The sequence below is a fragment of the Lissotriton helveticus genome, chromosome 1_1 (genome assembly GCF_964261635.1).
Source record: "Lissotriton helveticus chromosome 1_1, aLisHel1.1, whole genome shotgun sequence".
In the NCBI taxonomy this organism is placed as follows: Eukaryota; Metazoa; Chordata; class Amphibia; order Caudata; family Salamandridae; genus Lissotriton; species Lissotriton helveticus.
In genome coordinates, this window is record NC_136057.1 from 1,520,848,269 (window position 1) to 1,520,865,291 (window position 17,023).

The window sequence follows — 17,023 nt, forward strand, 5'->3', positions numbered from 1 at the left end:
AAATAAGTTTGTGGGAGAAGTAGGTGATGGCACAAATGAAAAATAATAGTTTACTAAAGCAACAAAACTCGTCCCAAATGTTCACCTCAGGGTGAGATGAGTCTCTCCCTAAATATCTTTTTGTTGGTCAAATTGCAAATGCATCTTTTCTTCAGAAAAGGGCTTTGAAGACATAATGGCATGACATGACTTTCTAAGTTAGATGCTAGTTTAGTGGCTAAGCTGCCAACTTTTAATTTTTGGGCCTGGTTTTGGGTCTAGACTCTGGCTCTTTCTTTAACTCGCTTGCTCTTCCTGCACTTAAACAAATAAAAACTGTATGTAATTGTAAGGATGTGAAATTCAAATGTGTATTACAGTGCTCCCTTGTTAGCCAGGTCTATCTATCTATCTATCTATCTATCTATCTATCTATCTATCTATCTATCTATCTATCTATCTATCTATCTATCTATCTATCTATCTATCTATCTATCTATCTATCTATCTATCTATCTATCTATCTATCTATCTATCTATCTATCTATCTATCTATCTATCTGTCTGTCTGTCTGTCTGTCTGTCTGTCTGTCTGTCTGTCTGTCTGTCTGTCTGTCTGTCTGTCTGTCTATCTATCTATATATCTATCTATCTCTCTATCTATCTCTCTATATATCTATCTATCTATCTATCTATCTATCTGTCTATCTGTCTGTCTGTCTATCTATACACCCATCCATCCACCCACTCAGACCTACCTACCTACCTGCCTGCCTGCCTGCCTGCCTGCCTGCCTGCCTGCCTGCCTGCCTGCCTGCCTATCTATCTATCTATCTATCTATCTATCTATCTATCTATCTATCTATCTATCTATCTATCTATCTATCTATCTATCTATCTATCTATCTATCTATCTATCTATCTATCTATCTAATCTATCTATCTATCTATCTATCTATCTATCTATCTATCTATCTATCTATCTATCTATCTATCTATCTATCTATCTATCTATCTATCTATCCGCCTGTCTTTCTGTCTATCTATCTGTACCAATGTATACATGCTACATTATTATCGACACTACCACATGCGAAAAAGAAAGTGTCAGTATGTCATTGTGTAATTTGGCATCACGGAGAGTTCTGGGAATCTTTTTCTGGGGGAAATTCTCCTGTCTGCATCCTTCCATTGAATGCAGATCCGCTACTGAGTCATGGGAATTTCAAGGAAACCGAAGCCGGTTGTTCAGGATATAAAGGGGGCTGCTGGATTCAGCAGCAGGACAAAGCACAGGAGAACCTAGCTGCGTGTGCAAGAGCTGACATCGGACCACAAAGGAGAAGAATAAAACTGAAGCACGGCGCCACTTTTGCCCACATCTAAGAAGGAATCAAAGAGTTACCTCCTCCAAATTGCAGGTAAAATGCCGAATAGGGAAAACCCAAACGCTACCTTATGTGGACAGTGTTGGGAAGGGAAAAACTTAATTTACAGTGCTAGGATGGCACAAACTCGATTGTTCTTATGTTAGTATTAATTATGAACACTAATATTAAGTAGGTTTGCAGTAGGGGCCAGGAAATTGATCACTTGTCAATTTCTACTGTACTGCACGTTTTGGTGCATCCGAACCTCGCTTGATCTTGTTGAGAATTTTGTATGTATGTTCCTGTGCTGTCATGAAAATACTCTTTTTTAATGTCTTATATTGATATTTTTGCCCCGCCCATTTTTCCCAATGCGTCCTGCTTCACACACTTGTAAGAGAGTGCTGTGGTCAATGATAGTGTTATTTTGGAAGTGCTGATTCTATGTGATGTATTGCCTCTCAAGTCACAAAAGATCTCTCTGCTTGAGTTTTATATTTCAAAAGATTTTATTAAGAAATTTTAGGATACAGTACAGAGAGTATCGCAGAGGTGTTGCCGTTGTCAACAGAATGTGTCTACCTAGTATTTAATTTTATTTCAATAACATTTATGTTAAAGCGTGAATGGTTTTAATTGGCTGTAGCTGTAGCCTTTTCAAGTAGGTGTTTATTAAGATACTTTACAAAGTAGACATTTCATCCAGGTAATCTGGGCTGGGGATACTGGCCAAGTCGAATCAGCCTCTCTGGGAAGTGTGCAGGCTTTTGTGTGTTGACGGGTTCGAACCCAGCCTTTTGAAGTGAAACTCGAGTTAAATTCGGGTGGGTGATTAAGTATGCTAAGAGTCTTATAAGCGTTCTTTATGACAAATAACCACCAACTCTTTGTGAATGGTCATCTTTATAGATAGTCTGGCAAGTGTGGCTAGCCCACAGAGAAGAACTGAATGCATGGTATTGGTGTTCTGGCTGATGGGATAAAGTGCACTGTGATGACCTGTAGAGGGGACTGACACTACCTGTTTCCTCCTACAGCTGCTGGCCCTCAAGTCCAGACCTCAGCAGACCACCGGAAACATGATTGGCCTGTGGATCCTGTCCGTTATCAATTATGGTAAGCTATGAACTGCAGCGGATTCTGGCATTTTGAGTAAATACACAGTCTCACACATTTGCACATAGCATGAATTCTCCAACATAGCCGGGATGCTGTGCTATTTGACATTCCCTTGTAAACATAATGTACAAGTGGCATTCAGTGCGTTCCAACTAAAGGTGGGATGGTGAGATAGATTGTAGCTAAAACGTGTAGAAAAAAGGGAAAACTTTCGGGAGCTAATCAATTTTAGGCACGGATGCAATCGCAGTTATGAGTATACAATATGGTACTCATTGTCAACAACACAGTACAATTTTTCACGTGTACTGTATCTGTGTTGGTACACACATAAACAGGCACAAAGACAGACCAACACAGACAGACGTGCACGCGCATGCACACACACACATGCACACACACACACCTTCTGCCTACACTCAGTTGAGTGTCAATCTCAAAAGTAAGTTTATGCAACAAGCCGAGTAGGGCGTTGAGCGCACAGAAGTGCCAGAAGGTAAAAATGGGCGCCCACTAACCAAAGATACCTATAATGTTTCAGGACTTCTGATGCTCCCTGGAGTAGAGAGCTGGACCTATCACTACTCCAACAACACCATGAACTATACGCAAGCTCGTCGCTGGTGCCGGGCCCATTATACCGACATGGTGGCCATCCAGAACCAGGCGGAGAACCAGCATCTCAACGAGCTCCTCCCCTTTGCTGCCACTTACTACTGGATTGGCATCAGGAAGATCCAGGGCCAGTGGACCTGGGTTGGAACCAACAAGATCCTGACGGAGGAGGCAACCAACTGGGCCACCAATGAACCAAACAACAAAAGGAACAACGAGGACTGCGTGGAGATCTACATCAAGAGGCGCCAGGACCAGGGCAGCTGGAATGATGAATCATGCCGGAAAAAGAAGGTGGCCTTATGCTACACAGGTAAAGCCACAAGCCCATTTATAGTCAACACTATTCCTTTCATTGATTATTTTCACTCGTTTCGTAGTTAATATATGTTTTTTAATCTATTTGTATTTCAAAATATATAATTCCGCATTTTAAATCATACCCGACTGCCGTTATGGTTTTAAATGTCAAAGATGCTCCATTACAGCGCATTTGTTTTGTACAAAACAATATATATTGGCTTAAGTTTCATTAAATGTGGAGCAACAATTCCATTTGGATTTACAGATTTGCCTTTTTTTAAAAAGAAACACAGACATGAGATCCATTAAAAAAGCATAATTCCAAAGTAATAAAATGAATACAAATTTAAATGTTAGTTTTGACTTTAGCAATGAGAATGGTAATATTAATCACATATTTCCAATAAACCACAACCCAATTGTTGTATAATGTTCCTCCATTACCTATAATGTTACCTAAGTGTCCTTTAAGGAGTTCCTGTCGCAGTGGTAGTAATTGACGGGTTACCTCCGAGGTTATTGACCTTATAAAGGCGCTTTGGCCACATCACCAGACGTCTAAATGTTTGTATAGCTCCTCTGGTATGCCACCCTCTGATTTGTTGGTCCTTTGTGACATCGGTAGAGCCTACTTGGATAAGCGGGGAGAATTGCAATTGTTAAAAGCTGATAAAATGGATCAAAGCTAAACATGTAATGTCTGCTTGTTCTTTCTGCAGCCGCCTGTCACCCAGCCTCTTGTAACGGGAACGGGGAATGTGTGGAAACCATCAATAACTACACGTGCAAGTGCAACGAGGGCTTTTATGGCCCGGAATGTCAGCATGGTAAGATTGCTTCTGGTTGTCACTCTAAAGGGATCGAGGTTATCGGACCGAGCACAGAGAACCGCTCCAGAAATGTAACCAGGCGCCCTGTTATGGCCTCTTCTTTCTGTGCAGTCTGTTGTTTGCGGTGGTGGCTTCTGTTCTCTGTCCTAAAGCAGTGATTAGTGTCCTGGTTGATTATGTCTTTTATTTTACGATGATGCCCTACGTATTTTGCTTTAAAAATGAAGATGCCCTATGTCTATTAATGAGGATACGGTTGCTATGAATGCCTATGTTTTCTATCTTTCAAGGATGGCCTGTGTCCTATGTGTTGTAACGATGGCCTGTGTCCTTTATCTTACACTGGTGACCTGTGTCCTACGTCTTTTAGCGATGGCCTGTGTCCTATGGCTCGCAGTGGTGCTCTGCGTCCTATGTCTTGTAGCGATGGCTTGTGTCCTTTATCTTACACTGGTGACCTGTGTCCTATGTCTTGGAGCGATGGCTTGTGTCCTTTACCTTACACTGGTGACCTGTGTCCTATGTCTTGTAGCTATGGCTTGTGTCCTTTACCTTACCCTGGTCACCTGTGTCCTATATCTTGTAGCGATGGCTTGTGTCCTTTACCTTACACTGGTGACCTGTGTCTTATGTCTTGTAGCGATGGCTTGTGTCCTTTACCTTAAACTGGTGACCTGTGTCCTATGACTTGGAGTAGTGACCTGTGTCCTATGTTTTGGAGTGGTGACCTGTGTCCTATGTCTTGGAGTGGTGACCCGTGTTCTATGTCTTGGAGCGATGGCGTGTGTCCTTTATCTTACACTGGTGACCTGTGTCCTATGGCTCGCAGTGGTGCTCTGTGTCCTACGCTCTTGTAGTTGTCGCCTTCTCTCTTTGTCTTGCTCTGATGGCCTTTGTCCTCTATCTTGCACTGGTGACACGCGCCCTTTGTCTTGCAGTGGTGGCATGTGAGCCCCTGGATGCCCCGGGGAACGGTGTGTTAAACTGCACTCACCCGGTCTTAGAGTTCAGCTACATGACGTCCTGCCAGGTGTCCTGTGAGGAAGGCTATGCCCTGGATGGAACTGACACCGCGCGCTGCGCATCTTCCGGGCACTGGACGGCTGCTCTCTCGGAATGTCAAGGTAAAGTGTGTTGATTTGAAGTCAGGCTCTTTTTCCGAGCCGCAGTTGGCTTCTGGAGATGCTTTGATCTGAACCGTGAACACCAATGCTGCTTTCTTCTCCTTCAGCCGTGGCATGTGACGCCCTTGTGAATCCAGCCAATGGGGTAATGTCCTGCTCCCACCCGCTTGGGGACTTCAAGTACAACTCCACCTGCAACATTGCCTGTGAGGAAGGATTTGTTATGGAGGGATCAGACAAGCTGGTGTGTGAGGCGTCTGGAGAGTGGGATACAGACCACCCCCAGTGCAAAGGTAAATCATATTTCCTCGATGGCAAGCTCTAATCCACAACAGTCTTCTCGTTGGAAATCTTTCAACCGGAGTGGTTCGGTCTGTCTCTCTGTTGTCCACACCCCGCTCCTTCTCTCTATGCAAGGACTCTTTCCTCTTCTATCCACATTTTACGTCGGCAGCTTTGTTCACTCGTTGTTTGGTGGGCGCCATCCCTTTTAATATTGCAATGATGTTTTTTAGCTGTAAAGTGCGGTGAAATGAAGGAGGTTGAACACGGAACCGTGTCCTGTACCAGTCCACATGGCGATTTCTCCTACAAGTCGACCTGTGACTTCGCATGCGCCGATGGCTTCGCACTGATGGGTTCGCACTCCAGCCTGCAGTGCACTGCACAGGGTCACTGGACGGGGGACGCTCCCAAGTGCCAAGGTAGGATACGTTGTGTCAGCACGCTGAAAATTCGCTGTGTAAACCCTCGTTGTTATAGTGTGCAATTGGATGTGTAAAAACACCTGTAGTAAAGTAGTATAATAACTCAGTTTCAATTCTGAAATTCGATAGTTTGATGTAGCTAAGCATGGCCAGCCCCTTTTGAGCTGCCCTCATGTTTCCAGATGTTTCTGACTCTGCTCTCTAGAGAGCTTAGAAGCACCTCTGTGCACTCTTCCTTTGGTGCGTGACTCATGCGGGGTTTGATTGATTTCTGTCTTCTCAGCTGTGAGATGTGGAGAGGTGGCCGGGCCTGAACACGGCTCCGTGGCCTGCACAGGGCCGCACGGAGACTTCTCCTACAGCTCGGTCTGTGACTTCACGTGCGCCGAGGGCTACACATTGAGCGGGTCCTCGTCTCTGCAGTGCACAGCGCAGGGCGAGTGGACGGGAGAGCCCCCCAAGTGCGAAGGTAAGAGCCTTCTCTTATGACAACCACGGAAATACAGTTATTACTAAAAGTCGCAGGACAAAACCGAACGGCTAAAAACACTGTCCAAAGAGCTTTTTTTACTCACCAAGCCCTCGATGGTGTTTGGAGTGGTCATATCTAGTTTTCCAAACGTCAGAGTGTGCCAGCCACCGCACAATGAACATATCCACGGGGTTTTAAGACGTTTGGGTACTGTCTCTGAGTATGTCTTTAATAATGTGTATTTTCCAAGCCCCTGCCTTGGAATGAAAGGAGCCCTCAAATGCTGCTTCCATCTGCCATGTCAGAGCTTTGGAAGGATGTATGATTCTCCTCTTCTAGGATAAGATCTTGGTATAACTCGCCAGCACCTATACACACGTGCCCCCCCCCCCCACCCCTTCGTGTCGGCTGGCATCAGTTCTGTTTTATACATGTGCGACTCAGAGTTAAAGTCTCTACTACTGGTTATTTGTACTTGTGAACTGTTCCTAACGAGGAACCAGTTGTTGGCGTTTCTATATGCTGCAATGTTTATCTATAATCAATGTCTGTGTATCGGGTTAGGGTTTCAATAATATAAACTCAGAACAAAGTGATTGTATCGTTCTGATAAAACATGATGATAGACGTATATTATCCATTCTATGTATGAATATGAATACTAAATCTGAGATTAGGTATTCAAAGCACCTGGATTTGAAGAATGATGTTGGGGTGCCTCCTCCATTAAGGTTTTTTAGTTGTTCATACTTCTGATGATAGCGGGCAGCTATCATACTGGGGTGCACCCTTTCGCTGGACAGAGTATCCCTATCACTTTCCAAGTTTAAATTAAAATAATGGTGTTTAAAACAACGATTTAACAATAAAACGGTGGAAAAATTGTTTAAAAAATATCATCATATATGTATATCATTCATCCTTGTCACAAAACTCCAGGGTAGCCAGGTGCCGATGCTGCTCACACACAGTCGCACAACTGTAGCTGCGCCCTCAAACTGTGTAGACCTCTGAACATATGTGGGTTAATTCCCTCTTACTAGGGCCTTTCCATTATCCTGCCATTTTGAAGAATGAGGCTGTATTAAAGTTTGCTGAATGAGTATAAGAACGAGCGTTCATTGGCCTTTGGCTGACCATCCTGTGGCGCTTTGTTTCCTTTCCAGCTTTAACCTGTGCGGCTCTGAAGAGGCCTGAACATGGCGAGATGACATGCACCAGTGCCGGCGGCGAGTTTGCTTTTGACTCCAGCTGCTCCTTCCACTGCGAGGAGGGATTTGAATTAATAGGAGAGCCAACCCTCAGATGCTCATCTTCAGGACTGTGGACAGAGCAGGCACCGACCTGCCAAGGTATGAAAGGATCTTTGAGCGTTAGAAGACAACGTGTATTCTATGCCATGCAAACATGTAAGAAATGCATGAGAGCGAATAATTGCCCTCAACTGTACAGCACTATCCTCCAAGAGGTACATTTATTATGCAGGAAAGGGTTCATTAGATACATTATATCACCATCATTTCCAGGAGTGTATCATGGGATGCAGGTTGAGAGACTTCCGTCCTTCAGAGCTTGGGTACCATCAGAGCCAGATTCAATGTGAGAGTAGTTAAAGGTCTACCTTCTAAATTTGGGAGAAGAGACTTTGGTTCTCTTCTTAACTTTTAGGCTTAAAATCAATTTTCTTGAACCTCTGCAAATCACTTTATTTGCCTCTACCTAATTTCTTAAAAAATACACACGCACACATATCAGTAATCATTCCTATATATTTAAAAAAAAACGGGGCGATATTTCACGGCTTGAAAGAGCCCAAAGGTGATTCAGTATTCACCTGTTCATCTTTGTCGCATAAATATAATTATGGCACACTGTCATCCTTTCACCCATTCCTAGCCGGAATAGATTCTGGTAACCATATCTCAGCCTTTCATTGGAGTGAGGCAGAGGATGTATTGACCAATTGGAAGTTGTCACAATGTAATAAATGTTTTCTTTTTTGCAAATTCATTGATAGTGTTGTACAACTGCTTTGTGTGATGTTAGTAACTGGTTCGTGTCTTCTCATGACAGCTGCACAGTGTGAGATCCTGGCAGCGCCGCATGACGGGGTCATGAACTGCTCCCGCCCCTTTGGTGACTTTCAGTACAAGACAGTATGCAGTTATGAATGCACCAATGGGAAGACGTTACAGGGCTTCAGCACTCTGGAGTGCAGTGCTTCCGGGAACTGGACCGCGTCATCTCCGCAGTGCAGAGGTATGATATGTTACCCGGTCGGCAGCCTTTGTAGCTTTTTATGCTCACTGTTAACTATCAACGAAATCCAGGCCATGGCATCTCACAGTGCGCGCTTCTCTTCCAGAACCCGAGGATCCGGACGTTTATGTCGCGGTTGGAATCGCAGCAACCGGGGCGTCCCTGCTGTCCATGGCATCCCTCGTCATGTTTCTCATTAAGCGGCTGCGGAAGACAGGTGAGGCGTGTTGTTGAGCTATGTCGAGTGCTGGGTTTTAGTCAGAATCGTATTGTATCTTTATGGTAGTCAGATCAGTTCCTGCTTCAACAGAAAAGCCTATGTGCATATTAATGCCCCCAAATACATGCGTCCTATTCGATATTAGGTAACATTCCATCTAAATATGGGCCAATAACACTTGAGATTAGAAACACATAAACACTTCCATTCACACTTGTATTACTATACGGCAAAGATCAAATCCCACATTATTTCCATGTAGATTAAGAGCCTTATCACGAGCCATATTACCCCCCCCCCCAGGTTATTGAGACTGGGGCGGATGTATGACGTTACAACGCATGCTTTTACCACGCATGCTGTTACAACACAGTTTTTACAACGCAAACCTTTACAACGCATAGCGCTTTGGGGTGCTGGATAGTGAATAGTTTAATTTACTATTCCAACTCCAGTCCCCGTGGACACTAGGGAAGGTGTTGGATAGTAAATTAAATCTATTCCCTATCCTAGAGCGCCCCCCAGCGCAATGCGTTGTAATGGTTTTCGTTGTAAAACCTGCGTTGTAAAAGCACTGCGTTGTAAAAGTTTTGTTGTAAAGGATGTTTCCCGACTGGGGCATCAGCTACTATGGTTGTGGTTATTACTGGGGAAATCGGTGATTCTGGTCCTAATGCCCCTGCTTATATTCCACCACTCCCCGGCATTTCGCCCATAGAGTCTCCGAGTGAAACGCACACAATCTGCAGATTTACAGCGGGTTCCCTGAGACAGATCCCAGTCCAGATGGGCCAGTGCCTCCCATTACTAGGACCCCTGTCAGAATCACTCAGACACTTGGGATAGGCCACTCACTGGAAGCACTAACTGCTTCCCGGCTCGGGCATCCCATTGTGTGTGTGTATGTATGTATTTATATATATATATATATATAGAGAGAGAGAGAGAGAGAAAGAGAGAGAGAGAGCAAGCACACATGGCCCATTCGGAGATATCGAAGATGGTTTTATTTTTGACATCAGCATCATATCTGGAGCTGGTTTTATGGAATCTGTGAACAGACTATTAGCTAGTTCTAAGTTTTGTACAAATAGTAAACTGTGACAGTTTGATGATAATTGTATGTATTTTATAGACAATGGCTAACTTTTCATCTTTTTGTTCTGTTAACAGCAAAGAAGTTTCGTCCCTCAAGGTAAGCTCAGACCCGTTCTGCTGAATAAAGCACTTCTTCATTTTACTTTTCGACGCCCTTAGTTTTTAAAACCAGGAGTTGTAAGTGTTGTTATTTTTTTGTGTATTTTAGTAGTAGCTGCCAGAGTCTTGAATCTTCCGGGGTTTACCAAAGCACCGTGGAGCAAGTCTGAGAGCTGAGTGAAGAGGTAAGCAATGTTAGGTTTAGCCATTATTGGTAGAGTTATTTATGTGGCTGCTTCCAACTGTTTACTGACAGAGCAACGGTATAATCAGTGAATATGAGAGGGAACAGCGGCATTGCATTGTGGGTGAGAGCAAGATCTGCTTAGCCTAGAATGCTCTGATAATTCCAGAATCTCCCTCAGTATGATGGGAATGGGGGTCTAACAAAAGTGGAAAAAACTAAAAAAAAAAGGAAATGACGAATGATAGTGGAGGCACGTTGTGAAACTTAAGTCAGGGTCAAGCTGGAGTCAAAGTGCTCACTTATTCCTCTTTAGGTCCAGTGAAAAGACCATGCCTTTTTATTCTGTTATTTTTGGTCAAAGCAACTGAGCTCTCATGAAAATGGGATCAGCTTAAAGCTGCAGTTGTAAGGTGGTGTAAGCAACTTTGGGAAACATCACCTATACCTCTGTGTATGGATGGATCACAGTATATTTGTTTCATTGATCTTAGTAGTGCCTTCGATTTATCTGAACATGTTTAGACAAAAAGGAGGGCTCCCCCAATGAGATTATTCTATTTTTAGCCCATTTATACGAACATTTAGAGGCACAAGTTAGATTCGGAACATGGGTGAACCTTTTGGTACAAGGAGAGCGGTTCGACAGGGGTGTGCATTGGGGCCCTTCCTTTTCTCTTCATACATTAATGATGTGTAAGAAACGCTCCAAACGGTGGGTACATATAACCCCAAGATTGGTAGGCAGCAGGTCTTGATACTTCTGGATACCGATGATGCGTCTGTTTTAGCGCGGACTCCAAAAAGCCTGCAACTTTCAATAAATTCTTTTACAGATTTTGAGAGAAAGAGGATTATGAAAATTAACATTGCTAAACCCTATACGATGAGTTGTGGTCAAGCAGGAGGGAAACAACATCTTTTTTTAAAGAAAGGGAGTAAGTTACAAAATACTAACACTTTCAGCTACCTGGGGATCAAGTTTACATCTATACTTGACTGGCATTGTCGAAGGAAGATCGGTGTTTCCAATATGATCAAGATTAATTAATGGCTAAATTTGGCCATACACCTATTGCCCAGATGCTCACCCTTTATAATGCTAAACCAATTTCAGTTGCGGAGTAGGGCACAGTGAGCTGGGCTATAGCGAAGAAAAGTGTTTTACAAACACTAAAAATGCCTTATTAAGGAGGCTGCTGCTGTCAGTAGCCCGCTCTACCCCGGCTTCTATTGTGCTTTGGGAGTTGGGTGTTAATTTCCTCTCGGATATCCTTGAACCTAAACCCCTACTACTGCGGCAATCAGTTTGATCCAAACAAGTTTAACCAAGTTCATTTTTATGGACTGTATGGGCCTAGATATGATGAATAGAATTCCGTGGCTAAGGAACATAAAACAGGCTCTGTCGGACTTGGACCAAGCGGAGAGGGATTTGAGGTCTCATCCAGAGGATACCTTAAGGTATTCAAAAAAAGAAATTAGAGAGCGTGTGGTGGAGGCCTGCCATGGGAAAGGGAACAAGTAGACCTTCCTAAGGATACAGTGGGGTGGTACAGAGAATGGAATGAGCAGTCAAGATGTACACTGTGCAATAAGATAGTCAGCAATGCACAGCACAGGTATCTTTTAATTTGCTTTCACCTTCTCATTTTCCATTATTTGACTGCATTCCTAAAAATGAGAGCTGCGGAAAAATTACCAGAAAAGTCCCTGTGAGATCTGATTGGAACAGTCCACTCAGCACATAGAACTTTTCTGTAAATTTTACCTGATCTCAGGAAAATCTCTTCTTAAACTATTATTTAATACAAGAGAGAATTATTAATCACCAGGTGGCTTTTAAATTTCCGACTGAACTAGGGTACACAAGCCTATACTATATGGTTGCCTTGTTTCTTTCCAGAGTAATCCACATTAGAGCTTTCTTAGATGTTTCAGGAAACCCGAAAGCTTAATATGGGTTAATGTGCAAAATTCTAATTCCTTGTTTTGTTTTATTGGTGATGCCATTAGGGCTTCATGGTTAAATGTAAACCGTGTCCGTAGAACTCAGTTTTAACCATATGGTTATAATTTGCTTTGATGTATTTATGCATGACGTTTGTATTTAATTCTGTTTTCTTTTAACTGTCTTCACACTATGTGAATTTTGGTTTTGGGAGACTCATGTTTTTAATTACACTTTAGTAAAATATTGTCATATTTTGTGCTTTTATGGCCCAGACAATTTGTGCTGAATAAACCTTTTCTGACTGACTGACCTCTGTGTATATATATGGGGGAGTGGTTGCCCTATTGACTCTTCATCCACTCTGGAAGACAATAATAGAGGCTACATATGACCTCAAGTCATGGGCATCAAATATGGGTTGAACTGGCAAAAGCAGATTTGTATGAAGTGGATGACATTTTATCATTCTTAAATATCTCAATATTGCATTCACAGGGGTGAAAAAAAGGACCAGGAGTGTTTATTGGTGTCTCAGCAGTCTCAGAAACATGGGTATCAGCAGAGAACACACCATGCTGCTCACGGAGGCATCTACACCAATGTGGTCAAGACCAGTGAATCTCAATATCACAATGAACATCATCGTGGGACATGGTACGAAACGTTGCAACAAAATCACAGATGGAACTCCATCATAAAAGTAAACTGCTAAAATAGCACAACCATAACCACTTGTTCTTCAGCTACACCATTAGGCTATCCCAGAAGCCTTCAGATCTTGGTAGAAGCATAGTGTAGTTTCAGACTATCAGTTCAATATTTTATGAACGGTCAGATAATTATCCTTCTCAGGTGACCAACAGAAGAATAAGATGGACACTCTGCACTAAAGACAGAGTTTTGTCTTCTTTTCACACATGCCTGTGCTTTTCATCTGGTGAGAGTTTGAACTAACACCAACTATTTCTGTACATTGGAGCTGAAATGGGATGAGCCTTGAGTGGAGTTTGTGCTCACACCACACAAATGAGTGTCTGGTTTTGAGGACATAAACAAGGTGCATCTAAAGGTTGCATCATAAACATTTGATGGTGGAACATGGACTGATTTGTGCACGGGATTTTGGCAGATGTAATTTATGACATTGGTACATTCGCCTCCCACTTTGTGCTTTTGCATTTCTGAGGACCTTTACTCGACCATCAATCCAACTGTAAAGCATCAGATTATTTTCATAACTCAATTATTTTAAGATATTGACCACAACAATTCTTGAAGCACTGTTTGATCTGGTAGAAGAATGTATTTCATTGGTTACCCTGAAAAATAACCCACATTGGTGACAGAAAAAATGCAAAGATTTGGCTGAGAGTAAGCAATGGAAACATTTTTCGAAGACTCAACATTAATTTATCCCTATGGGATTTGGTCTCAAAATAGATTGATATTGTTAAAGGTACTGCATTCGGCTCATGTAAATGATGCTTTGAAATTGACGGACTACATATCTAAATACATGGTGAAACTGTAAAAAGAATAATGTTTATTGTATTATTTATATGTATATATTATATATATATGATATGCATTTAATTTATTAAAATATTTCTTTAAGTTATAAATACTTTATATATATTGTGTATGTAGCAAAGATGATCTTTTGTTTCTTTCAGTAATAAACATTAATATTTAAATATTTAAAGTGCTGGCTGATGTATTTTCCTGGTTAAAATTAAAACAAAAACATGTAAAATAAAAATTCCATTCATTTAATTAATAATAAAAGGGCAATATTTGTTACTACACATCCATTAAATCCTGTGCAAAACATTTGAGACACGTTCAATGTACAATCAAAGATAGCAAAAACATCTTTTGCTAAAACAAAGACTTCAAACTATAAGACTGCCAGGATCTTAATCTTACATAAATATTTCCCTTCTTCAGTGTTCACCCATACTTAGAGCCTTATTACGGCTTTGGCACTACTCCTGCAGCATCACCACTGCTCCGTCTGCAGCAGGATCGCCAAGACCGCGGTGCGCCCGCCTGCCAGATTCAGAGTTGATTCCAGGTCAGGCAGGCGGTGCTGCAGCAGTCCCATGGTGGCAGCTGGTTAAGTCTCACAGGAGAGCCTTAACAGCAGACTGCCGCCTTGACAGCTTCTGCAGCACGGTGTGGCATGCACCATGTTGTGCATACCATAGCGTGATGGAATCGGGGGGCAATCCAGGGGGCACAACATGTGCCACCCTGCATGCACCCCAAAGCCCAGTAGAGGCAAGGGACCCTGTTAGGGCCCTCTTAGTTGTCTCTTTTCTACCCTTTTCATGTGGGCGTGCCGCCCTGAAATGGGCAGTCGACAGGCAACTCATAATATGCTTGGCGATCCAGCATGTTACTGCTCCTGACCGCTGCTCCACCACCGTAGGATACTGGATCCCAGCAGAGGAGGTGGTCCTGTGGTGGTCTGACCGCTACACGCAGAATACTCTGGGTGAGCCCAAAGTGTACATAAACAACAAGGTCCACCTATAGAAGGTTTCCTGTGAACCAGAGTATATCAGGCATACACAGAATTTGTTAAAATACGCCTCACACACCAAAAGGGCCCTTGGTGTCATGCTTCATCATCGGGGTGTTCCCGCCCCGCTGCGGGAGGGGGTGTGCTACGACTAGCGACTACGCTGGAGCACTTAGATATTGTAAATGCTATGTGAAGTGTATTGAGTGAGTGTGAGTAGGGTCAGGAGTGATATGGAAAAGTGAGATTTAAAAGAATACCTGGCCTTATGAAAGCAAAAAATTCTTTATTAGTCATAGGCTGGCATCGTTAAAAATAGTGTGGCGGAGACAATCTGGCTTAACAATGGGCTAGTTCTCCTGGTGTTGTCAACATGTTTCGAGGCTGACTGCCTCTTCGTCAGGACGGGTTCAGATCCCTCTGTCACTCACTAAGGTTGGCAACAATGTGTGCTATGTGTATATACAAGTGAATAGAATATAGATTATAATACAACTGCAATATGGCATTCAATTTTGAACAGTTATAGCCCTGTCAGCATTTCTGAGTCATGGGCCTGCAAAGATAAAGTAAGAGCACGTAAGTATTTACTGCGCGTCCTAGTGCGCGTTCATATATCACCTGTGGAAGGAAAGACATGGTGACATATATGGTGACTTTGCGATTGCCGGTAAAATACACTTAGGTGCTATGACCTGTAGGTGGAAGGAAAAACACTACAAGACAAAACCAACACTTAACATAAAACAAATTCTCTATGTCGTGAAGTTCTGTTCAAGTCCATGGTGAGCTGTAAAATTAAAAGACTAAGGACTAAATACATACTGGAATTATTAGGAGTCAGTGCCCCATGAGCCGGTCTGGAAGAGGGGTACATGGAACTTCCATCTGTTGGTAAAGTAAAAGTGGGGCATGCCATGGTTTAGAGTAAGGTCATGGTAGAAGGTGTTGAAAGTCTAGGTATAAGGCTCCCTAACGTGGCTATGCCTTACTTACTAGTTCACGTACTGCTCGTGCAATATCTAAGTGCTCCAGCGTAGTTGCTAGTCGTAGCACGCCCCGTCCCACAGCGGGGCGGGAAGACCCCGATGATGAAGCATGACACCAAGGGCCCTTTTGGTGTGTGAGGGGTATTTGAACAAATACTGTGTATGCCTGATCTACTCTGGTTCACAGGACCTTCTAGAGGTGGACCTTGTTGTTTATTTATACCATTAACTGGAGGAGGGTGCGCCCTCCTGAGTGCTTTCTAGCACTACCTCTTCACTCCCCCCTTTTGATTCTTTGTGAGCCCAAAGTATGGCAGTGGCCAGAGCGTCACCACGAGTACAGCGGTCATGTGTACCGCCATACTCTTAATAAGTCCCTTACCCCCAGATTCATCATTGTAATGTTTTGCGAGTCCTTAATAGCGATTATTAAGGAATCGCTATTAAAGACTCGCAAAACGGCATTCATGTAGAAATCGCAATATTATTCGCGATTTCTACAGCTTCCTTATTAAATAAGGATGCGATTTCAAGGGTGCCAGTAGTGTCCAAAGGACACCCTGTAGCACCCCTGAAATGTAAATGTAGACGGATGTTGCGCACACACATGTCCAAAGGACATGTGTGTGTGTAACATAGAACTTTTGAAAAATGCACTAAAGTGCATTAGTGCATTTTTCTAAGTTTTCGCTATTTGCCACGAAGTCAGACTTCGCGGTAAATAGCAGCCAAAAATAGCGATTTCGCAATTCAAAAATGGTTCATGAATTGCATTTAAGGAATCTCAAATAGAGATTCCTTAAATGCAATTCCCCGCAATTTAGCGATTTCGCAATTTGCAATTTTGGCATTTGGGGTGATGAATTCCAAATGCAAAAATTGCGCTCGCAAAGGGCCAGATTCTCAGAGTCTGGCCCTTTGCAAGCCGAATTTACTTTGATGAATCTAGCTGTAAGTGTCTAAATCCACAAATAACCCTTCACATATTCTTTAGAATTGGTTTCACATTCTATGTAAACTCTGTTGTTAGCATATTTAGTGTCTATAATATGGGATAAGGTGCAGATCGAAACGTTTGTCAGGAGACATTTATGTAAGGTCGAAATCTTGGAATACTGTGTTTGGGCAAATAGTTTTTGCAGTATTGTTTTCACATGCTACCATAGTACACAATGAC

At 42.7% G+C, this 17,023-nt stretch overlaps 1 protein-coding gene across 2 annotated transcripts; it reads left to right on the forward strand.

Annotated features, from left to right (window-relative positions):
- The first annotated feature begins 1,269 nt into the window (after positions 1 to 1,269).
- On the forward strand, positions 1,270 to 13,998 carry LOC144828664 (E-selectin-like). Of its 2 annotated transcripts, none has more exons than XM_078687045.1 (14): positions 1,270 to 1,400; positions 2,387 to 2,465; positions 3,010 to 3,396; positions 4,106 to 4,213; positions 5,155 to 5,340; positions 5,448 to 5,633; positions 5,856 to 6,044; positions 6,331 to 6,516; positions 7,686 to 7,871; positions 8,593 to 8,778; positions 8,885 to 8,995; positions 10,172 to 10,193; positions 10,305 to 10,380; positions 12,829 to 13,998. In XM_078687045.1, the coding sequence occupies exons 2-13, from the start codon at positions 2,429 to 2,431 to the stop codon at positions 10,363 to 10,365; spliced, it is 1,845 nt and encodes a 614-aa protein (XP_078543171.1). In that variant the 5' UTR covers positions 1,270 to 1,400; positions 2,387 to 2,428; the 3' UTR covers positions 10,366 to 10,380; positions 12,829 to 13,998. The 2 variants fall into 2 exon arrangements, with proteins under 2 accessions (XP_078543171.1, XP_078543180.1); XM_078687054.1 differs by having other exon boundaries at positions 10,308 to 10,380.
- The last annotated feature ends 3,025 nt before the right edge of the window (positions 13,999 to 17,023 follow it).